This window comes from Panthera tigris, chromosome D3 (genome assembly GCF_018350195.1).
Source record: "Panthera tigris isolate Pti1 chromosome D3, P.tigris_Pti1_mat1.1, whole genome shotgun sequence".
NCBI lineage: Eukaryota > Metazoa > Chordata > Mammalia > Carnivora > Felidae > Panthera > Panthera tigris.
In genome coordinates this window covers 10,691,496-10,715,231 of record NC_056671.1, presented here as the reverse complement: position 1 = coordinate 10,715,231, position 23,736 = coordinate 10,691,496, and the positions used below count along the sequence as shown (strand labels likewise).

Here is a 23,736-nt window from a genome sequence, read left to right as displayed (position 1 = left end):
TAGGGGAAGGGGCGGACTTGAAGAGAAGGTCACTCAAACCACGACACCCGTCTTCCGAGGAAAGCGTGGGCGGAAGCCAGCGAACGAAAAACAGACCGAGGAAGGCCTGCCAGGGCTCCCCGAGGTCCGAGAGGGGCACCCACGCTGCTCACGGGCATCCCTGCGCCTTCGGCAGCAGCCTCAGGCAATTCATTGAATCCCCAAGGTCAGGGTGAAGCTTGAGACCCCCGCGGAGCCCCTCAGGACACGATGCGGCTCCCTCCGCAGAGTCCCACCCAGCCGAGCAAACAGCAGGGGCTGTGAGATTCAGGGGAGAGCGGGGACCCTACCCCAAGCCCGCCCGGGACACAGGCCCATCCCCCGATTTCCAGCCAGGAGGGGCACACATGTATCTTACAGGGGACGGAATACCAAGGAAGGGCTGGAAGGAACAGCATAGCAGCAGCCCCTGGGCCCCAAAATTCTTCCCGGGGGCCAGACTGCGACTAAAATAGCGCTCAGTTTAAGAAAACCTGCCCAGAACATTGGATTGCTTCCAGCCTCCACTGTCCGACCTCTGTCGGCACAAAGCCCCCAAAAGAGGCGAGGCAGACCCCTCCGCCCACTACAAGAGCTGAAGGCTGGGGTCGACCACCCAGCTAAGGTCAGACGGTGACAGGCTCTGTTTCGTCTTGTGTAGTACCCCACAGTGGAACTTGGGAAAGTCTTGTTGGCTCAGAAGGCCCCAGGACAGGACCCAGAACAAAGTAGGCGCTCAGTGAACATCTGGCTGGCTGGCTGGCTGGATGGATGGAAAATGGATGGATCTATGGATGGCTGGATGGGTGGTGAGTAGATACAGATAGGAGGGTTGGCAAATGAATAAATGGATAGGTGGATAGACAGAAGAATGGACAAGAGAATGCAAGAGTGGATGGTCTAGAACCCAAACCAGAGAGGAGAAAAGGCAGCAACCCAGCCTTCCCCACTGCCCCAAAAAGCACAGCACAGGGGCCACGGCCTCTCATTTAATGGCAGCACAGCCTGCGATTTGGTTCCTACAGCAGGGGAGCTGTGGGCACGGCCCAGAGGCCAAGGGCAGGCCCAAGTCGGGGGGCAAGGGGCACAAGGCTGCAGCCAACGAGGCCAACACTCTCATCTGCCCCTCAAGAGAAGCACACTCACACCCCTGCAGCCACAAGTCACCAGAAACTTTGGTTTTTGTTTGTTTTCAAGTTTCTGTCCTCAGGGAAGCCGCCCAGGAGGGAAACCAGGGGGCTGCTTCCCGAGGGGGGCAGGGGCGGGAGGTGGCAGGACGGATGCCAACCAGAGGCAACGCCCAGGTCTCGGGGCCGAAACCCCACAAGCTCCAGAGCCACCGGCAGGAATGACACTGGGAGGCAGGGACCCAGACAGTCCCCCGCTGCCCCAGCAGGGGCCCCGAACCCCATCCGAGGACCCCTCCCAAGCCCTCAGGAGAGGGCAGCATGAGGACAGGGCCCCAGGCCGGGGGAGAGAGAGAAGCAGACGGGGCAGAGAGAGAGGTGCAGAGGCAGGGGACAAGGGCGGCACTCGCCCACTTACGGGGAGCGAACGAGTCAGTGCTGGGCCCTGGCGGGCCCCGTGTCCCACCTAGGAGACGACCCAGATGAGAGTAACCCTGGCAGACCCGGGTCCCAGATCTGGGCACAGCAGGTGACAAAGCCCACGGAGCGGGCGGGTGGGAGGTAGGGGCAGCGGCCCGTGGTGGCCCCGCGGGGGTCAGTGGGGCCGAGACGGAGGCTCAGTCCCACCGCACCTCGATGGGCGAGAACTTCCAGAGGTCGGGCTGGCCCATGTGCAGCAGGCCGCTGAAGGGCGAGGAGCTCCACTGGAACGGGGGCAGCTGGTCCCACGTGGGGCCACTGGCCGCCACAAGCTGAAAGGCCTTGGCCAGGGCCATGCTGGTCACCTGGGGGCCAGGGCAGAGGCCGCTGAGCACCAGCCCAGGCCGGGCCCCGAGCCGCCCCAATCCGGAGGGCCCCGACCCCCAGCCCTATCTCTGACCCCGACCGCAGCCCAGCGCCGACCCTGCCTCCTGTCCTGCCATCCACTTTGACCTGAGCCGTCACCGCCCCCCCCTTCCTCCCCAAGCCCACCCCAGCCCCCAGGCCCAGGGCGGGCCGTACCTTCACATCTATGCCCCCGTGGGAGCGCTGCTGCAGGGCCTGGAAAGGGTAGGAGCCGTTGGCCGGGTTCAGGTCGGAGCGGGCCGAGATGGCATTCTCTGCGTTGGCCTGCGGGCTGCACGCTTTGCACAGTGACAGTGGGTCGTGCAGGAAGTCGTTGTACCTGGATGAGGGGAGGGGGCATCAGTTGCGCCGGGAAGAGGGGGCCGAGGAGGGGGCTGGGCTCCCCGTGGCGGCAGAGCCCCGGGACAAGCCACCCGCCCTCAGGTGCCCGCTCCCGCCCCCCAACCCCGCCGCCCGGGCCTCCCTCACCCCTGCACCTGCCCGTACCTTGCTCAGCGTCTCGTCTCTGCTCAGGCCGCCCCCAACCCCAAGCCGGGCTAGATACCCCATCCTACCCCCTTCTGGCATCTCTCGGGGCTCCGCCAGCCTGAGCTCATGCCCACATCGGTGCGCGCGCCTGACGGGCTCTGCGCCTCCCACGGCCAGGGCGCCCCTGCTGGGTGCGGGTTCTCTGGCACCGGGCACGGTGCCTGGCACGGGGTGGCCCACCCCACAGTTGCCCGGCACCCTCGCCCGGAACAGGAGGACAGCGCCACGGGGCTCCCGCACCCGCGGCTACAGCTGGCCGCCGCCCCGCGGCCCCCGGGCTCGCCGTGAGGGTCACACGAGGGCCAGGAAAGCGCACAGAAAGCCCCCACGGGACTCGGGGCTCCCGCTGCCCCACGCACCGCATAAGCCGGATCATGGAGTCCAAGTCGTGCACCAGCGACTGGTTCCGCCTGAAGATCTGGGCCCGGGGGCTCCTGTCATAGGAGAACCAGTCCCCGTACTGGGCCACGAGGGCCTGCATCCCGCTGGCGTTGAACACGCTCTCAAAGTACCTACGGGGCACAAGGAGGGTCACTCCCGGCCTCTGACCGCGCTGGCTGTGGCCCAGGAGGCGGGGGGGCGGGGGGGGGGGTCACTCCAGAACATGATCACTAACAACCACGACAGGACAGCAACAACGTCTTCCGTTGAGGCCGGGTGGGGGCGGCTTGGTGAGGTGACCAAGCTTAGGCTCTGCAGTCCCAGAGACATGGGTTCAGACGCTCACTTCGCCACTGAACAGCTGTGGAAGGGCATTCGCGCAAGGCCTCAGTTTCCTCATCTGTGACATGGGAACAGTGGCCGTGGCTGCCGGGAGGGGGTCGTAAGCGTCAAATCTCTCGTCTGGCAGAGGACAGAGGGCCAAGAGGTTGCGGCTGCGCAGCCTAGTTACGGGACACACGGCGAGGGAGCCACGGCAGGCGTGGGCACCTGAGCCGGGCCAACCCCCACCACCCTGCCGTGGGTGCAGACCTAAGCCCCCAGACCGGCAGGGCTTTTCTGGCCAAAGAAAGGGCAGAGCGGTTTCTCTGCTCCACGGGTTGAAAAGATCACGCACGGAAGGACCCCTGGCCAGCCCGGAGAGCTGAGCAAGGGTGAGGCGGGTATGGGGCAGGGGTGGGGACATACGGGATGTTGTAGCTGGCCCAGTAGGTCTTCTGGTAGAGTTCCGAGGTCTTATCGGCCACCACCACCATGCCCCTGGGACCGAGAAGACAGACGGGGCAAGACCGGTGAGAAAAGGAGCACCTGTGGGCGCTGCCCTGCTCCAGAACCCCTGATGGCTCCCCACTGCCCCGGGGTAGATTGTGTCCTGAATCTTCCCCTCTCCCACCTGGCCTTCCTCAGACGCTCGCCTTCCCACACACATTCCGGCATGCCTCCAGACCTTTGCCTAGGCAGTTCCCTCTGCCTGGAACACCCTTCTGTCCTTCCCACAGTACTCACGGGATCTGCTCCAGGACGGTGAGCACCCTGCTCCGAGGGCTGGGCCCGCCGGGGACAAACGCCTTGTAGTCCACAATCATCCACTGGTTGTTGTACCTGCCGTGCCCAAGGAAGGGGGACTGAACACACCCTGGGGACACTGCCCCAGTGGCCCGCGGAGTCAGGACTCATGGGGTGGGGGTGGGGAGGGGGATGTCCGGCCGTCTGATTGTCACCCTGACGTTGCAGCTTGAACAGGTGTCGTCAGCTCTCATCATACTGTCTGCCTGCTCCAGAGGAGTCTGTGGCTCCCCAGTGCTTATTGGAACAGAAGTCAATTTTTCTGCCCAACCTTCCAAGGCCCTGCAATGTCCACTCCAGTGTCTCTGGCTCACGGGCCCTCATCCACGCATGCCCCCTTCCTCACACAGCCCTCCCCTGTCCCCAGAGCTCTCATATTCCAGGTTCTCTTCCTGGCCTCCCTCTTAGAGCCTGTCCCTGGATAGAAGAGCCTGCAGGAGAGGGGCAAAGCCCTTCCTTTCCTGAGCCTCAGTTTCCCTAAATATAAGACAAGGGAGAAGACTTTAAGGCACTTTCCAACTCCAGCAAGAACCATGAGGGCTCTGCGGAGGGTGTGGGGTATGTGGCCCTGGTGCCACGTCAGGTCCCCGGGGGCGTGACTGTTAGAGGGGGGGTTGGTCCATTTCGGGGATGAGGAGGCCACAGTGCCAGAAGCCCACTCACGTGCCACTGTTGAACTTCTGGAAGATGTCCGCCCAGGCGTCCCCGTCCAGGGCCAAGCGGTTGGCCACGACATTGCGGACCCACTCCAGCACAGAGTCCTTGGGCTGCACGTACTTCCACAGGGCCGGGTTCCTGTTGCCGATGGTGGTCTCCAGTGTCACCTGTGGGAGAGCAGAAGGGACGCTGCACTGAAGGGCCACCTGACTTACAACCGGGGCACGCTGCCACCAAGTGGCAACGCTGCCCCAATCGTGGTCCGCACACTGGTTATTCACAGCTTTTGGAAACCCCGGGTCCTGGTTTGGGTGCGCGTTCCTCACTGGCTCCTTGGCTGAGCGCCGAGGGGGCTTCACGATCACGCATCCAGCTTTGTCCCGGAGAACAGCCCCGGACAGAGCCCACGGTGCTGCTCCTCCGGACCCGTTCTCCCGACCAAGTCGGTCAAATCTTTCCCCAGAGAGACGGCATCCCATTTCTACACCTGCCTTGCAGTTCTGCAGGGCAAGTCGGGGGGCTTGAGGAAAACGCGGCAGGACCTCTGATGCCCCTCTTTACTGAAAGGTAAAGTGAGGCCCGAAACAGCCAGGGGACGCGCCAAAGGTCATGGCTGGTAAGCGGATGGGCCGAGATTCGATCACCGAACTTGCGGCTCTCACACCAATCCGTGATAGCAACGCCCGGGTGGGAACACCTTCTTCCACTCCTTCCACCCCGTCCCTTCCTTGTGCCTCGCTCTACCGCTCTTAGCACCCAAAGCCACTGCCAGAACTCGGACCGGCGTGGCCCGGAAAGCCCCGGAGGGCGGTTTCCCCTCTCGGGGCAGGGGGGCTCTGAGCCGGGGGCGGGACAAGGGGAGCCCACAGACTGGGAGGGGAAAACAGTGCATCTCTGTTCCCACCTCCACCGAACTGAAACTCGGCATCTCCTTCCACTGGCAGCTCCCCGTGGCATGAGTGGCACCGGAGACCGTCACCAAGAGAGGTCACAGACGTCTGCCCAGCATGCAACAGGGCGGCACCTCGCTCAGGATATCATTTCTGCTCCCCGTTCCTTCTACGTCATGGTGGTCAGGCCTTCAGTGCGTTCAGTAAGCAGCACGTGTACAACATGCAAAGGTTCCTTACGTGGTATTGCGATCAACGCGTTTCAGTATAATTGGTTCCCTTTATGATCCCTTATATTCTGGCTTATGCATTTAAAAACATTACTCTGAGAAGGGGGTCCACAACCCCCTCGCCTGCCAAAGGCGTCTGTGGCACAGAGACAGCTAAGGACCCTGCTGGAAGGTTAATTTCCTGCCGGGGCACCAGCCAGGGAACTGGATGAAACCTTCTCAGTTGTCCTTCCCCAGACTGTACCCTCCTTTCCCCACCAGGACTGCAGCGAGGGGGTCCCCGCCCCCACGACCTGGCCCTCTCGCGCTTCCTTCCACATTTAAGGGAGCTAAGCCCCACGCTTCTCTCAGAAAGCAACAGGGAAGGAAGGAGCCCCTCCCCGCCGCCCCCCACCCCACGCCGGGAACTGGCACCTTCTGCGAGGAGGGTATTATTTTAAAGCAATGTTTTTTCTCCTCCGCATGTTGCAATCTCAGGGCTCAATGCCCCGGCTCGGGGATGCCAGGAACAGATTTCTGAACGAGTCTGGACCCCGGCCAGGAAAACCGATTAAAAACAACACATTGGAAACAACATTTATTCAGAAAACCTGGCCGGGCTAGAGAGAGTGTGCGGAAGGCAAGAGGGGAGGCAGCACAAGAAACAGCAAGGTCACGGTGGAGGGAGGGACGGCGTATGCTAAAGACACACGAACAAAACCGCAAACGGGCCCCCAAACCAGCGACGGATCGCTGAGGGGGTGATCGCGGAGCAGACAATGTGCAGCCCCGGCAGGGACTGGGGATCGGCAGCCCCAGGGAGAAAGGCGACATGAGAGGGACACTCACCAGCCCGCTGCCCACGATGTAGAAGTCGTCACAGGAGAAGAGGGTGCCAGGGTAGGATGAGAAGACCAGCTTGTTGCCAGGAGCCAGCGGAGAGTTCACTGTGGGGGGGTGGGGGAGAGTAAGCCCAGCGGGGGATAGGGGTGCAGGTCAGATAAGCCCATCCGGGGACCCCTGCGCCCCCGCCCAAGACACAGAGCCTCCAGGTGGGGAGAAGCAGGCCTCAGGGGGGGCCTCCATCCATTCTGATGTGTAGCAAACCATGCTTTTGCTGTGTGTGTGTGTGTGTGTGTGTGTGTGTGCGTCTGTGTGTGCATGTGTAAAAAGGAAAGCCAGTAGCAAAAAAAAAAAAGAAGAAAAAGAGATATATATACACACACATTTCTTTAAAAATATATTTCGTTTACTAGAACACTTTGGCTTTCCTTTTTAAATTTTTTTAGTAACAGTTTAGTTTTGAGAGAGAGAGAGGGAGAGCAAGGGAAGCGCAGAGGGGGAGGGAGAGAGAGAATCCCAAGCAAGCCCCACGCTCAGCACAGGGCCCGATCTCACCATTGTGACATCATGACCTGAGCCGAAATCGAGTCCGACGCTTGACTGACTGAGCCACCCAGGCACCCGGCACACACACACACACACACACACACACACACACACACACTGTGAAGTGATGCCCACGGTCAAGCTCTCGAGGGCGCCCATCACCTCACATAGTTACCATCTAATGTGGGTTAAAGTACTTACGGTCTATTCTCCTACCAAATTTCAAGTGTCACGACCCAGTTGTTAACCTCGAATCCCCAGAACTTACTCATCTCAGAACGGAAACTTTGTGCCCTCGGCCAACGTCCCCCTGCTTCACCCTCCCCCCGCCTCTCTCTGTATTTGTCTCTCTGTGTCCGACGTATTTTACTTCACACAATGCCCTCCAGGTTCGTCCATGTTGTCGAAAGTGGCAGGGATTCCCTTTTCTTTAAGGATTTAACTTCCAAGAGTGCCAAGGTGAAGAGCGTCTAGCCCACGGCAGTACACAGTAGGCCTCCAATCGGGGGGAGGGGTGTATATGAAGTTCTAGAACAGGCAAAACTAATGTAATGGAAAGGCGATCAGGGGTGTGGTTGCCGGAAGGATAACTACAAAGGGCACAAGGACCTTCCCAGGGGACGGAAGTGTTCTCTGCTTTTACTGAGTGGCGGTTACATGACGGCCTGTGTTTGTCCAAACCCATCAATATATACATCCTACACGTGTGTTTAAACTAACCATCAGTAAAGTTAATACAAAAAAAAAAAAAAAAAAAGCTCAGTCCAGGATGTCATTTATGACCCATCAGAATGTCAAAAATGGAAAAAAACCATAACACCCAGTGCTGGCAAGGTTGAGGGGAAAGCTGATACCTCCCAGCCTTGTGGACAAGTGTAAACTGGCCCAGCCACTTTTGGAGGCAGTTTGGCTGTGTGCATCTTGAGACTAAAATGTTTAATTATCCCGTCTTTTAACCTAGTGTTTCTACCTGGGGGCCCACTTGTCTTGCAAACACCAAAGACCTGGAAATGGCCCAAGTCCTCAACTAAGAACTAGTTTAAGGTTTCACATCCAGCAGTTAGAAGGTGGACTGAACATGGCAATTATCAAAACTTCTCCAAGGCCAGGGGCGTCTGGGTGGCTCAGCCAGTTAAACGTCCGACTTCAGCTCACGTCACGATCTCGCAGGCTCCGTGCTGACAGCTCAGAGCCTGGAGCCTGCTTCCGATTCTGTGTCTCCCTCATTCTGCCCCTCCCCCCCCCCCAAAAAAATAAACATTAAAAAAAAATTAAGAAAAAAATTCTCCAAGGCCAGCTGTTGCGCAAAGGGAGCAAGCTGCAGACAATCCATACGGTATGATCTCATTTAAGTTTAAAAAAAAAAACAAAACAGAAAACAAACTTTTTAGGGCAGTGAAACTCTTCTGTATAATACTATAAAGGCGGATACGCATCATCGTGCATTCACCAAAATCTGTACGACCATACTTTTCAGACCGAACTTGAATGTAGGCTAAGGACTTCGGTTGATAGTAACATACGGATATTGGTAGATCAACTGTTAACCAATGCACCACACCAATGCAACATGTTTATAATAGGAGAAAGGAGTGGGAAGGTATATTGGAATTCTCTGTGATAGCCACTCAATTTGTCGGTAAACCTAAAGCTTTTCTAAAAAATAAAGACTTCCCAACGGGTGCCATCCTCAATAAATTATATTTAATATAAATAAATAAACAAATTAATTAAATAAAATAAAAATAAAAATAAAAAATAAAGACTTAACCAAAAAAAAAAAAAAAAAGGTTCATACATACACATTATAAAGGCATCCAAAAAAATCTAGACGCTCCAAACCAAAGTGGCAACAGGTGTCCTTTTAGGAGGGGTCTGGAATTTGGGAGAAGGGTTTCACGGGAGAGATGTATTTCTTCATCTACATCGCTAGAATTTGTGTCTGCACGAATGTATTCACATGTTACTAGCATAATACAAATCAGTTAAAGCAAATGGAAAAATAAAGTATATTTCAGTCTCGGAAAAAACATAACCAAATAGTCTCCGAAACGATCTCCCAGGGGTCGTGCGGCATTCAAAGTGATTGTGATTCTATGTGAATGTTTTATTGTATTTTCCAATTTTCTGTAACATGTGTATAACTTATGTAGGTTTTTGTTGAAGTAAACTCTGCTCCCAGCGTGGGGCTCGAACTCACGACCGAGATCAAGCGTCGCAGGCTCTCCTGACTGAGCCAGCCAGGCGTCCCCTTACGTAGGTTTTTTAAAAAGACATTACAGTGTTCACGGATCTACAGCAACGGAAAGGAGAGACCTATGGCTGCAGGTGACAATATGGACGAGCCCGACAGGCATCACGCTAAGCGGGAGAATTCAGACACAGGCGAGCACATGCCGCGTGTTTCCACTCGCGTGACGTTCGAGATCAGGCAAACCTCGTCTGTGCTGTAAGAAGTCAGAGGGAGCTCATGCTGGGGTGAGGCCAAATGTGGGTGCTGCACCCAGGGCCGTTCAAGCCGCAAACATCCCATCTCCACACGAATGACGCGCACACTTCTCTGTATACGTGTCAGTCAATTCAGACATTTACTTGAAATTAACGGGCATTAGGTTGTTTCCAAACCATTATGGTAGTTGACATCCTTGTACCCGGGCTCTGTGCAGGAAGTCGCAATGTTTCTCTAGGGACAGACCCGAGCCAAGAACTGCTGGACCATGGGAGAGACAGGTTTTGAATCTTATTAGAGGCCGGCTGGGCTCGTCTTCAAAGAGGCAGCACCAAGCCCCAGTCCCGTAAGCAGAGGAGGAGGGTGTATGTTTCCCCACTGCCTCGCCACCTCCTGGCAACATTTGATTTTTAAGGGTCGCCAAGAGGGAGGCACTGCGAACATGTGACAGTGGCTACCTCGGGGCGGGGGGGGGGGGGGTTGCAGCGCTGGGGCCAGGGATCGGTGGGCGGGGAGCCACTCTGGGGCACTTGGGCCTCAGTTGCAAAGTTTTCACATTGGACAGGAAGAACGTACTCGCATGCTCCTCACGCAGCTGAGCATTTGCGCAAATGGCCATCATTCTTCCCGATCTCGCACCCATACCGTCTGCAGTGGGACCCTCCAATTCCTCACCTCAAACAGTAGGCTCTGCTTCCCCACCTCCCAAATCTGAGCGGGTCACTTGACTTGCTTTGAGCAACGGTTTCAATCAGCCTTCGAGAGGCCTCCCACGTTTCCCTGCCCAGATGTCACACGAAGGAGCCTGGGCCGGCCCGGCCGCCCCAACACCCAGCTGACGGCCAAGCCCCAGACGGGCAAATGCGGCCGTCCCACCTCCGCTGACCGCAGAAGCGTCAGGGACCCGGCCACCATCAGCCGGGCCTGCCTGGCCCCGGATGACAAAACTACCCGGCCGACCCACAGACACGCGAGCACAAGTGAATGGCTGGGTCTCAAGCTTTGGTTGTTTTACACTGGGGTTGACTTGTTACGCAGCAGCGGGTGACTGACACACCTTGTAAAGTACGAACTAAAAGGAAACAGACGTGTTAAAAATGAGACGAACTCTGAGGGCGGCCCCGCGGCGTGCGTGGGGCCGAGGCCCGCACCTTCCGCCCACCCTCCAGCCCGCCCCGCGCGCCCACACGCGCCCACGTGCGCAGATACACCCGCATCCACCCACCTTGGGGGTCTTCCCGGAACTGGAACCAATACTTCTTGATGATGCGCAGCATGTTCTGGTAGGAGCTCCAGGTGTTGTGGGCGATCAGGAGGTCACTCTGGCCAGGCAACAGCTTGATGAGGGCGGAGCACGAACCAGAGCCCATGACGTGCTTGCTCTTGGTCTTGTTCAGGGCTGGCTCTAGGTCTCCCAGGTCCCCAGCAAGCTGCAACAGGCTGGGCAGGGCCGGGCACCAGAGGGTCACCGTGCCTGCCGGGAGTGCACTTACACACCCCTTTCCCAGAGGAGGAAGCTGAGGCTCTGGAAGGTGAGCCAAGCGGTGCGAGGCCGGGCCAGGCAGCGGCAGAATGGGCACTGGAACCCAGGTCTGTCTGACTATAAGGCGCGGGGCCCTTTACCCTACCCTGTCCACTCCGGGGGTGGCACTTACAGGAACCCCAAGGGTTTGATGGTGAACCTCCCAGTCGGAAAGGTCACACTGCTTTCATAGCTGTCCTCCAGACCCTTCAGCTGCAGGAGGGTCAGCCGCACCTGAGGGAGGGGCAGAGGGAGGGTGAGGCGGTGGGAGGGGCTCTGGTCTGGGGATCCAGACAGAGCAGGAGCGGCCCAGGTGCACCCTCATGGCTCCAGCCAGCCCTGACCCCCCTCTTACCCAGCACCCACCCTTCCTGCCATTACTTATTTAATTATATGTCTCTTCCCTGCTCCAACCTAAATCACTCCCACTTAAGAGCCCAGTTCAAAGCCACCTCCTCCAGGAAGCCTCCCAGCCAGCCCTGACCCATTGTCAACTGCTCCCAATTCTGAGTTTAGCTACTGGCTGCGCTGCTGCCTCAGGGCATGTGTCTTGTAATTGACTTCTCCCCATTGTCACTGTCACTGTTCTATAACCAGGGAGATCATCACTGTGTCCCCCGTAGGGCCTTGACCATGCACCTAGCATCTGTAAGATGGATGGACAGATGGGCAAAAGGCTAAGCTACACAGACAGACAGGCAGGCAGGACTGAAAGATGGATGGGTGGCCACTAAGTTATGTAGAAGGAAAGGAAAGAGAAGCAATCGTCCAGATGGATGGCAGGGTGGACAGAAGGACAGATGTCTAATCAGGTGCATAGACTGGATGGGCAGACAGGACAAGACAGACCCATTCCTTCATCTATAAATATTCAGCAATCCCTTACATATAAAGCACCCACTATGTGCCGGCCCTTGTGCTGGGCACTGGGAGTATTTTGGTGAACAAAGTAGACGTGATCCCTGCCTGTCCTCAAGGGCAGTGGAAGACAGACTCTGAGTCCCTCACTAGGGCACCACAGGGAAGTGTGAGGACCGGACAGAGGTGAGGGGTGGGGGGCGAGCCAGGCAGAGGAAGTGCTCTTGGCAGAAAGAGCAGCGGGCCACAAGCCCTGAGGGAAGAGGAGGGTTCAAGGAACCAGGAGGTCAGGGAGGCTGGAGCACAGAGCGTGGTCAGCAAGGTGTGTGGGCATGATCCCCAGGGAACAGGGCAGCCCCTGGCAAGATTTAAGACGGGGAGAGAGGGCAGGCATGACGGAGCTACAGATGGACAGACTCACACTGACAGGTGCTTCAAGGACCGATGGCCAGGAAGAAGGTGAGGAATAAAGCAGACAAGGTGGTTGGTCAGACAGACAGCTGGGCAAGTGAATGGGAGGGGGTGTAGGGGGGAAGTGTGCAGATGGGTAGACGGTGCACAGGGACACAGACAGACAACCCAGTGGGGCACATCAATGGCGGGAAGGGTGGGGCTATAATGGGTGGGGGTAACAGATGGGTGAGAGGAAGAGAGTGAAAGATGGGAGAAGCTTGTGGGGGGTAAATGTGTGGACAAACCAGACATACAGAGGGCGGGGTGGGAGGGAAGGATGGACAGGGAGGGAAGGATGAATGGAAGATGGACAGATGGGTAGACAGGTGAAAGGGAGAGAAGGAAGGATTGAGGGAAAAGGAAGACAGAAGGGAGGGAGGGAAGTATGGCGGGAGGGAAGACTGGATGGCTGGATGGAGAAGTGGGTGGGTGGGTGGGTAGATGGATGGATGGATGGATGGGTAGGTGGATGGATGGATGGATGGGTAGGTGGATGGATAAACGGATGGGTGGGTGGGTGGGTGGGTGGGGAGATGGCTGGAAGGACAGATGGGAGGGAGGGATAGAGGGAAAGGGAAGAAGAGAGGGAAGGAGGGAAGACTGGATGGATGGACAGACAAATGGAGGAATGGACGGGTGGCTGGAGAGGGAGGGAAGGAAAGAGGAAGGCCTGACTGATGGAGGGGAGGATGAAGGAGAGAGTGAGGGGAAAGGGCCGGCGAAGAGGGGTGGGAGGCGGCGGTCAGAGCAACAGCACCCACAGCAGAGTCAGGTCCCCAAAGCAGCCCCGCCCACCGCCCCGCCCAATGGGCACGGGGGCCACGCCCACCTGATGCCAATAAGCAGAGCCCTTGTTCCGCTGCATCTGCTCCTGCATCCACTCCAGGTTGGTCTCCAGGAAGTTCTTGAGCTTCTCGCAGTAACCGACTTCGTACTCGAAGGGGCCACAGTAATTCACCACCGTGTTCACCCAGTGCATATAGATGAGCTGCGGGGCGGACGAGGTGGGCGGGGGCAGGGGTGGCGCAGCCGGGCTGCTCCCCTCGCGGAGGACCCAGCCGGCCCCCCACTCGGGCTCCGATGCCTCGCCCCCACCCGAGCCGCCAAAGAGCCCAGGCGCCCTGGGAGGCCCCCTCCGCACCTTTGCTCTCCTCCCCCCACGCCGCTCTCGTCCCTTCGGGGGCCCAGAGCCTCTGGCTGCCTCCCTCCTTTGAAAGCCTTCACCGTTCGAAGTCTGTTCAGACTGGGCCTCCTCCGTTACCGGAGACGCCCAGTCTACGTCCCCAGTCAGTCAGCTGGTGCGTTCACGCACCTACTGTGTCCCCATCCTAAGCCCCGAGGACACAGCAAGGAACTCACAACCGACATGGGGGCAAGAGAACGCGTGCCCGTTCAACCGGCCCTCAAGAGGCCCTCCACACCCCCGCTGCTCTGAGGTCACACGAGCAAGCCTGGACCACCTTCCTGGGAGGTTAAAGACCACGCCGCCCCATCACCCCAGCTGGCAGACAGCCCATCCCCAGGCACAGGAATGAGGCCATTCTAGGTCACCCGGCCGCCCCGGCTGACCTGTCAGCTGACTGCAGAAGCCCGGGGGAGGCCGGCCAAGATCAGCCAGACCTGACCTGGAATCCCAAATCCACCCAGTGACATTCCAGCCGGGGGAGGGAAGTCCCCTAACTTGCAGCGCGACGGACAAGTGGCCGGTTGCCCGTAGCCAGCATTAACAGCACTCTGTCAGCATCCCTACTTCATAGCTGCAGAAACTGAGGCACAGGCGTGCGAGGACCTTACCCGAGGTCCTCTAGGTAATGAATCAAAGAGTCAAGACTCGAACCGTGGGAAGGTGTAGATGTGTCATTTCCCAAAGCACGGACCTCACTGGGCCACGCCCCTCACACCGGAAATATTCCCAAGACAGACAGGTCACTGAGGGGACCGTGGCGGCACCCAGTCCCCCGAGACTGATCGCTTAGGGACCCCCACTCTGCCTTCACCTCCCTGAAACACCCTCACATTCTACTCAGCCCTCGAGGCCTCGGTAAGATGCCACCTCGACCATGCAGCCTTCCCCTACTTCCAGAAGCATTTGCCAAGTGCCTGGCCTACACCAGTCTCCGGCCTGGGCGCAGGGGACACAGCCTAGGATAGGACGCAGTGGCCAGTCACGGGAAGCCCCCCGGGGCCAATAGGGGAGGCAGCAGAACCTCTGGGCGGACAGAGGCGGGTCTGAGTGCTGGCTTCCCTGCTGATGGGCTGTGTGACCCTGGGTGAGTAATCTCCCCTCTCTGGGCCTCGGGGGGGTGAGCAGGATCAGGGAGAGAACGCGGGCAAAGCCCCGGGCACACGCGTTGGGGATTCCTTACAGGGGAGCCCTGTGGCCCTGCCCCGCTGCTCCTGGCAGGCTACGGGCCCCCCGAGAGATGGAATCAGGTCTCGTTCACCACCGAGCGCCCCAAGCAGCACAGGCCCGACCCAGCGTCTGAGCAGCTCCCCGGACATCGGGATCCCAGGAGGGCGTCCCAAAGTGCTGCTGGGGTATCGCGACGAGGAGCGTGAGTTTCATAAAGGAGTGTCCCACTGCGTGCAGCCGTCTGTCACATGCTCTTCCCTCTCGCCCCCGAGCACCTGGACGCAGCTCGGCTGCTCACTCCTTGTCAAGGCCCTGTCATCGGCTCCCTGCCACCATAGCACCATCTGGGCACTCACGCGCCAGGGGTGTTCGGCTGTTGCCACCTTAAGGCAGTTCTGAGCCCCTCGAGCGCGTCCTCGGGTGGCCCCGGGCACACCCGACGACTGGGGCCGCTGGAACCCCAGGCGTGGGCAGCCTCCGCTCTTTACTGCCCAGTGATTTTCCAAAGCGGGCTTCACACCTCCACCCACGCGGGGGGCGGGGAGAATGGCTGTCACTCCACAGCCTCACCTACTTGTGACCCGGGCTGACTTCGGAAATTTATGAGATCCCTTTCACAGCGCCCCAAATCAAGTAAAGCAGATTAGTAGGTATGTTGCCTGGGGATTCATCACATGAAGTACAAGTAGGTCACCAGAAGTAAGAGAGGGGAGATAATTCGGGTGTCCGTCCACGGGCGACCGAATGAATGAAATGGGCTCTATCCACACGATACAGAATCACGTGGCCACGAGAAGGAGCGAGGCTCGATATACTCTAGAACGTGGATGCGTCTTGAAAACATGACACCGCGTAAAAGGAGCCAGACACAGGCGACCACTCGTTCATATGAAACCTTGCTAACAATACGCGAATCTACACAGGAGGGTTGCCCGGGGCTGGGGTGAGGGAGAGAAGGGAGGTGGGGGCACACGCCTCACCTCAGAGCCCTTCAAAGCTCCCTGGGGGACACGCTGGGTGGGACGGGAGGCAGGAGCCCTGGGTCCCCCCCTCCCCGCCCCCCGGTCCGGTCTTACCTCCTCAGACACGGCGGCCTCCACCACGCCCGCCGCGTAGGCCTGCAGGCTGTCGTTATAGCGGCCGTTCGTGCGCAGCTCCAGAAAGGCCCATCTAGACGGGGAGGAGAGGGGACACCTGGTCAGCGCGGGGACAGATGCAAAGCCAGCCCCCAGCTGGGCACACGGCCATCTCTAGCGGTAAACCCTGAAAAACATAGTGAGGAACGGCCATTCGCGCGAATGTCCATCAAGAGGAGTGCTGGGTCAAAGGGCACATGTTTTTGTCACTTCAGTAAACACTGACAAACATCCGTCCCCCACAAAGCCGTACCAATCCACGTCCCACCCCCCACAATCACATCAGCCAGCGTCCGGTGAGGGCTTCCGCTGCGCCAGACGCTGTTCTAGTCACTTCTTAGGTACGGACTCATTTATCCTTGCGACCCTCCTACAACCCTACCAGGTCGGCATGGTTACCCCCACCCGCCATCACACAAGAGGAGGAAATTAAGGCACAGAGTTATGTCACTGCTGCGGGAGCCTGTGCTACTGCCCTCCCCTCCCCGTATCTGTGCCCTCTGCTGTGCGACTTTGTGGTCCCTCCCACCAATGGCCAAGCGCTTCCTTGCCCCATTGATTTGGGCTCGGTCACATCACAGGACTTGCTCTGGCCAACAGAACATGGGTGGGAATGACCGTGTGCCAGTTATAAGATCAGCCCTCAAGAGGCCTCCTTTGGGGCGCCCGGGTGGCTCAGTCGGTTGAGCGTCCGACTTCGGCTCAGGTTGTGATGTCGCAGTTCATGAGTTCGAGCCCCGCGTCGGGCTCTGTTGCTGACCGCTCAGAGCCTGGGGCCTGCTTCGGATTCTGCGTCTCCCTCTCTCTCTCTCCCCCTCCCCAGCTCATACTCTGGTTCTCTTTCTCAAAAATAGATAACATTAAAAAAAAAATGCCTCTGCTATTGACTTGAGAACATGCCCCAGCCAGCCCGCTGCTCCCAGAAACATGGAGCGGACCAGGTCCGCAGACCCACAGCGTGAAACAGAGCCGGCAAAGGGCAGAACCGAAATTCAATTCCAGGCAGGCTGGCTCCCATTCCCCCTGGGAAGCAGCATTTCCAAACTCTGATGTGCATCCATGTCGCTAAAAGACCTTGTTCAGAAGCAGATTCTGATCAGGAGGTCCGGGGCAGGGCCCGAGGCCCCGTGTTTCTAACTAACAGGCTGCCTCGTCGCAAGGTACACACTCCTGGCTGGGAAAGATTCCTATCAATCTTTCCCACCTTTGCTCGGGCAATGGTGGAAAAATTCCATTGTGTTGTTTTCATTGTAATCCTTTCCTCGGTTAAATTGCACTCGTCTTTACATTTTTATTGGTCATTTGTAGCTCTTTGGTTCACGCGCTTTACTCTTTTCTCCCTTGTGTTTATCTTTGCTTATTGATCTGCGAAATTCTCTACGTCCACATTAGCCCTCCGCTTGTCACTAACGCTGAAAATATGTTTGCGTTTTCATTGATTTTTCGCTTTTGTTTTTGCCACACAGAGGTTTTCGTGTGTGTGCGGCCAAGTCTATCCATCTTTTCCCGTGTGGTTCCGGATTTCATCCTCGCTCCAAGGACACCAAACTATTCACCCAGGTGACTTCTGTACCTAGGGGAGAAACGCTGGTTAAGGCAATTCCTGCGAAGAAAATGAGGGCTACGGGAAGGCACTAATGAGAGTGTGAGGCAAAACAGGGCACAGCCAGGCTCAGCCAGGACAGCCTCATGGGGAGGCGGCTAAAAAGCCCCCGGAAGGGGTCCAGGCCCGGAACAGCTCAGCCCCAGAGAGGGCTCTGGAGAGGAAAAGACGATCAAAATGTGCACGCCTGATACTTTGGGCAAGCAAGCCTCGTTGAGAGCCTACTGGGTACCAGGCGACAAGAAATGAATGACAAGCAGGCTCAGCCTTCCAAAGGCCAATGCAGGGGAGGGGGGGAGGGGTCGGCATGTAAACAGGTAATGACATAACAGGGAGACTGCTCTGAAGGGAAGAGAGTGCCATGTGCTGACGAGATTTCAGAGGCAACGTTAAAAAAAAAAAAAAAAATTAGCTGGGGCGCCTGGGTGGCTCAGTCGGTTGAGCGTCCGACTTCGGCTCAGGTCATGATCTCGCGGTCCGTGGGTTCGAGCCCCGCATCGGGCTCTGTGCTGACAGCTCAGAGCCCTGAGCCTGTTTCAGATTCTGTGTCTCCCTCTCTCTCTGCCCCTCCCCCACTTGCACTCTGTCTCTCTCTGTCTCAAAAATAAATAAACATTTAAAAAAAAGAATTTCCTTTAAAAAAAAAAAAAAAGTTAGGGGAGCCTGGGTGGCTCAGTCGGTTAAGCGTCTGACTGTCGGTTTCGGCTCAGGACATGATCTCATGGCTTCGTGAGTTCAAGCCCGGCGTTGGGCTCTGTGCTGACAGTGCGGGGTCTGCTTGGGATTCTCTCTCTCTCTCTCTCTCTCTCTCTCTCTCCCTCCCCCTCCCCCGCTCATGCTGTCTCTGTCTCTCTCAAACTAAACAAATAAACCTTAAAAAAGATTTTTTTTAATTAGAGAAGCGCAATTGGTCTGTGTGAAAGCGTTTTACACACACACACGGGCGCATGCACATACATAGCATACATACATGCTTATACATAGGCATACATACTTAGGCCTATTTATGCACAGAAAGTTCTGGAAGAAAGAGCTAACACTGGTTATCTATGGGGCTATATATTTACTTCATGCATCCTGTCTTAACTTTCTAGACTGCTGGGATTTTTACCACAAGAATTGCTTGTATAATAATTAATTACCTGTCTAATACAATTCATTACTTGCATAATAATTCCAAAAACTTAAAAGAGAACGGAAACGAGGAAGAAGCAGCAGGAAGCGATAGCCCCACCACCCTCCCCCCCCCCCCATCTCCTGGTGTGCGGCCTCGTTCCAAAGGGCAACTGAGGTGACTCCATTTAGGTGGGTTGTATTCACTTTGCCCTCAGAAAACCCAGGTTGATGGGTTTCCGCCTATTTCCAGAACACTTTGCTTGGAGGGAGTTCCCATTCAAGGGGCTTTGTTCTAAGTCACCAGATTTCAGGGCTGGCGCCCCTGAGGCTGATCTCTGAGGATCCCTCTGTTGCCACAGGCCCTGGGCCTAATCAAATGATTTTTTTTTTTAATATGTATTTGTTTATGGGGGGGGGGGGTGGCGGGCAGGGAGAAAAGGAGACAGAGAATCCCCAGCAGGCTCAGCGATGTCAGCCCGAGCCCAATGCAGGCTCCACCTCACGGACTGTGAGACCAGGACCTAAGCGGAAATCGAGGGTCAGCCTCTTAACCGACTGGGCCACCCGGGCACCCATCAAATGATTTCTTTTCCAAGGTTGTCACCACAGAGATGAGGCAGGCGAAGGGCCCCAAATGTCTCTGACAGTAAAGCAGACACTCGGCCTCATACCACACGTCCTTGCCCTTCCAGCCCCAGCTTCCCCATCGGTAAAACGGGGAAGCTTGAATTTGGGCAAACGGCCTCTAGGTTCCCTGTTGTGCTGACCACTTTGCCAAACTCTACCCCGGTCCCCGGTCAAGAGAAAACCACTGATAAGAGCATTTCTGAAGCTTAATGTACCCATTAGACTGCTCTCTATTAAAGAACACATCCTTTCTGCTTATTTGGCTCTAAAAGAGCTGATCTGTTAGGAGATAAAACTGACAGAGGTCAATAAATGCTTCTCTGTTTTGTTCTTAATGCACTCCTTCGACAAAAATAAAAAGTTGGCACACTGATCTGTTCCCTCCGGTTTTTTTTTTGGTTTTTTTTTTTTGTTTTTTCTGTAAAGTCTATGGGCCACACTGTGATTTTACGCTGTCGGTGCCTAATGCCTGACGATTCCAGGGTCTAAAGAGGCCACGTTTGAGAAAAACCAGCCCATTCCTGTGAGATGAGCTGGGGGTCACAAATCTCCCCTGGCCACCATGCCCTGCTTCGGGGTATAGGGTACCCTGGGCACCCTCGGTATGTAGGCCACCCTACCTCATCTGGGGCTATCACTCCTTCCTCATTCTCAATGGAATATGATTATCTTTTCTGACTCCCAAGAACAGTTGGATGGTATTTATCCACTTCACAAGCTTCTGCTTGTTGGCTGGTGGATTTGGGCTGGTTCTCTGCCTCTTAACAGGTTAATTCCCTCTTATTGGTATTCTCTTCCTTTCCTGACTCCAAGGTGATCTGTGATTTGTATCAAGCAGCTGGTTGACGGAGGGGGGCATCAAGGAAGGGGGAAAAGGTAAGGCTGGAGGGTTCAGCCTCCCCAGCACCAAGGTCAGAGCCAAACTGGCGAAGGCTCTGCCTCCTGGGGCAGCTCAGATGCCCACGCACCCAATCCTAACTGTTTCAGACTTCACGGGGAGTATCGGTCCAAGGTCAGATACAGCACAACTGAGAGAGGGCAGACTATGTGGGAAGAGGAAATGGAATTTAGCCAGACAATCCTGTGGCAAAATCTGGGGGACAGAAGGAGGAGAGATCCCGAGTCCAGGTAAACAAAAGACGAGTCAAATTCCTGGCCTCCATCCTTGGAAAAATGAGACAGTCACCCACAGTTCGGCGGTTCTTGCTGATCGGGGACCAGGAAACCCCACATGTAGTTCGTCTTACCTCTGAGTTCTAAGAGGTTGTTCTGAAGGGCCTCAGTTTCCCTGCTTCTGGTACAGTTCTCCCTACATCATGGTCCCAAGTGCTAAATGGGAAGACTGGGCCGAAAGGATGCTGGAAAGGGGAGGTGAGAGCGAGAAGCACAGAAGAGACCTGGCCTCTTGCCTTAGGCCTCAGTTTCCCCAACTGTAAAATGGGGCAGAGGGCACCTGCTCCTTTCTTTCACTCATTCCTTCTTTCAGGAAACAGAGGTGCTTTCTGTGACCCCACTGAATTTCCCCCCCCCCTTCCTTTCAGAGGAGGGAATGGGTTCAGAGAGGTGAAGGGATTTACCCTTCACAGAGCAAAGGTCGCAGAGCAAAGGAGCTGGGCCTGAAAGACCTTTCCATCCGGCACAATCAAGGAAGTCCTCTCTCCACCTCTGTTTTCCAGAATTCAGAGCAACACAGCCCAGTGGGGGCCTCCTGAAGACAAAGCCCCCGCCCTATGCGGGGCCTCACCTCTGTGCCTCCTTCCTAGCCAGCATTCAGGCAGAGATTTGTCAGGCCCTCTTGGCTTTGTTAGGGCCCAAAACACGTATGAGTCAGCAGAGAAAGGGTAACCAGATTCCAGAGTCACAGAGCCACAGAGCCCTAGTTCCTGCCATAGACTCTAGCCCACCCTGTGGCCTCCTCTCCCTGGGAGCCTTCCCAGATTAGCCCCACCCGCTGTGTCTGCAGCAAACCCTTCCTCACAATGTCCCCTCTGTCTACCTGATACCCTCCCAAGTCCCACAAAGCACCAGAATGGGGGTGTCTCCCACGTTCTGTATCTCCCCAACACCTGCAGGAATTAATGCATGCCACCAAAGTGGATGGAGGCAGTGGGAGGGCAGTAGAGGGGAACTTAGGGTTCACTAGGATCCCCAACACAGCCTTGATCCAGGGCCTGAGCCCTGCTGACAAGGCTTTTAGGCAATTCTCCCCACGCCCACGGGCTCAGGTTTCCCTCCTGGCACTGTCTGCCTCCCCACTGAATCGGGACCCTCACCTTGCTCAGCTCTGTGTCCCCAAAGCCAAGTACATCAGGTGAGTGAATGAATGAATGAATGAATGGGCACAAGCCCTGGTACAGGGCCTGAGAGGGTACCACTCAACCTCCCAGTGGAGCACATCCAAAATCTGAATCACAGAAATGAGAGCCCAGACAAGCAAGGGAGTCAGAACGACAGCCGGGGGCCCAGCGATAAGGACAGCAATCGTGACTACCAAGGACCGAGCACTTGGCTCCATACTATCTGGCCAAGCAAGAGAGGACCAGGAGAGAGGAGAGAGGATCAGGAGAGAGGACCGGGAGAGAGGAGAGAAAGAAGAGCCCAAGCAAACACACTATCTGGGTCTATGTGAATTTAGGGACCTCGCGCTTTTCCCACTGGCCTACAATCTAGGCTCAGTCCCGCTGCCCTGGTTCTAGAACAGAGGCAGGAAGCTGGCACCCATGGGGTAAGCCACCACAACCAAGGAAGTGAGATGAGAGTTTCTCTCTTGAAGAGCTATCACCAGCCTTCGGGCCCAAGATGGGGGGAGGGGGGCGGCGCTCCGCGGACCTGATCCAGATGGAGTCACTGGGGCCTGGGTGGCAGGGATCTGGTCTCTAGGGTAACAGAGGTACTGTCACCTTTGGCTCAAGGCCAGGGACTGGTCCCCATGAGCTGAGAGATGCTGCATTAGCCCCAGGGATCCGGTCCGGATGGCTGTGCTGCAGTCTCAGGGGCGGGAAAAGTGACCCTCGGGGAGACAGGGGCCCCGTTCTAGGGGCAGGCGAGAGGCCCGGTGTCCATGCAACCCCCTCCCTCAGCGGGTCCCGCGCGGAGTCGGACCAACCCTCACCCGGTCTCGCGGATGGCGTTGGTGAGGTTGGCCCAGGCCACGGCGTCAGGGTGGCGGCCATCCACCAGTCGGAGCTGGCCGGTCTCGGCGTCCAGGAGCACCGAGCGGCTGCGGGAGGCGGGTGGGACCGGCCCGTCGGGCCCCCACTGGCGCCCCGAGATCGGGATCGCGCCCGTCAGGCCGCTCAGGAACAGCCCGACCAGCAGGGCCAGCACCAGGGCCAGCGCCAGGGCCCGCGTCAGCGCCCGGGCCAGGCGGCCGCCGGGGGAGCCGTACATCGGGGCCACCATGACGGCGCGGACCGGGGCACCGCAGCCCGGCTCACGTGACTGCACTCGGCGGCGGAGGGCTAGGCCGGCGCAGGCGGGGAGAAGGCGGAGCGCGGCGGGAGGCGGGGCTTGAACGAGCTCTTCCGGGGTGGGCGGGGCCCGTCTTAAAGGGCCCCGGCGCCCCTGTCCACCTAAGCCAACTGCCTCGCTCGCTTTGCCCCCTGTTTATCTTTCAAATTGTCAAACCTTGAGAAAAGGTGCAAGCGTGTGCCTGCCATCTATGGCTAATATTTTGTTCTATGTACTTATCTGACCCAGGATCCACTCCTCCCACCATACACAAACACAAACTCCTAAATGATGAGAACGTGATGTAAATGACAAAACCAGAAGTGGTGAAAAAAATATGGGTGAATTCCTCCATAGCTTGTGTGTGGGGGCGGGGGGGGGTGGGGAGAAGGCCTTCCAACTATGACTTAAAATCCAGATGTGAAAAAAGATCAATACATTTGACTACATAAAATCTTCTGTAACTTTTACACGTGGAAAACGCCATAAGCAAAGTCAAAAGACAGCTAACTGACAAAGAGAAAATACGTGCAACATCTGTTATAGATAAAGGCTAATACCATTAATGTATGAAGAACTCTTTAAATGTGAAAGGGGAAAATGTGGAAACCAGATAGAAAAATAGACAAAAATGTGAACAATTGATGAAAAAAGATGTAAAAATGATCCTTAAACTTATGAAAAATGCTCACTTCATTGGCCATAAGAGACACCCAAATTATAGCTACATTGAGGATAAAATTTCAATGAAATATACAGCAGAAGTTTTGAGTGCGTGTAAAAACAGGGGAGATCAGAATAAGGTCTGTGATTTAGTGAAAAGTGATGTGTTCATGTCAAATTCCTGGCGCTGATCATTGCACTTTGGTTAAGTGGCACGTTATCCTTGGGAGAAGCCGGATAAGCTGTACTACTTTTCAAAGAAACTTAAAAAAAAAACTACTTCTCACCCTTCAGATTAGAAACACATGAAGAAGCTTGACAGCTTACGCTCTTGAT

The 23,736-nt window shown here is 56.5% G+C and overlaps 1 protein-coding gene across 1 annotated transcript; it reads right to left on the bottom strand.

The window, feature by feature from the left end:
- Positions 1–992: 992 nt before the first annotated feature.
- PLBD2 (phospholipase B domain containing 2) lies at positions 993–22,751 on the bottom strand. The gene is made up of 12 exons (XM_042962035.1): positions 22,400–22,751; positions 15,882–15,975; positions 13,282–13,440; positions 11,275–11,375; positions 10,845–11,059; positions 6,631–6,728; positions 4,689–4,849; positions 3,966–4,061; positions 3,648–3,719; positions 2,879–3,031; positions 2,148–2,310; positions 993–1,930 (listed from the first exon to the last, which is right to left on the bottom strand). Exons 1-12 carry the CDS (start codon positions 22,687–22,689, stop codon positions 1,763–1,765), a joined length of 1,770 nt encoding a protein of 589 aa, XP_042817969.1. The 5' UTR covers positions 22,690–22,751; the 3' UTR covers positions 993–1,762.
- Positions 22,752–23,736: the final 985 nt, after the last annotated feature.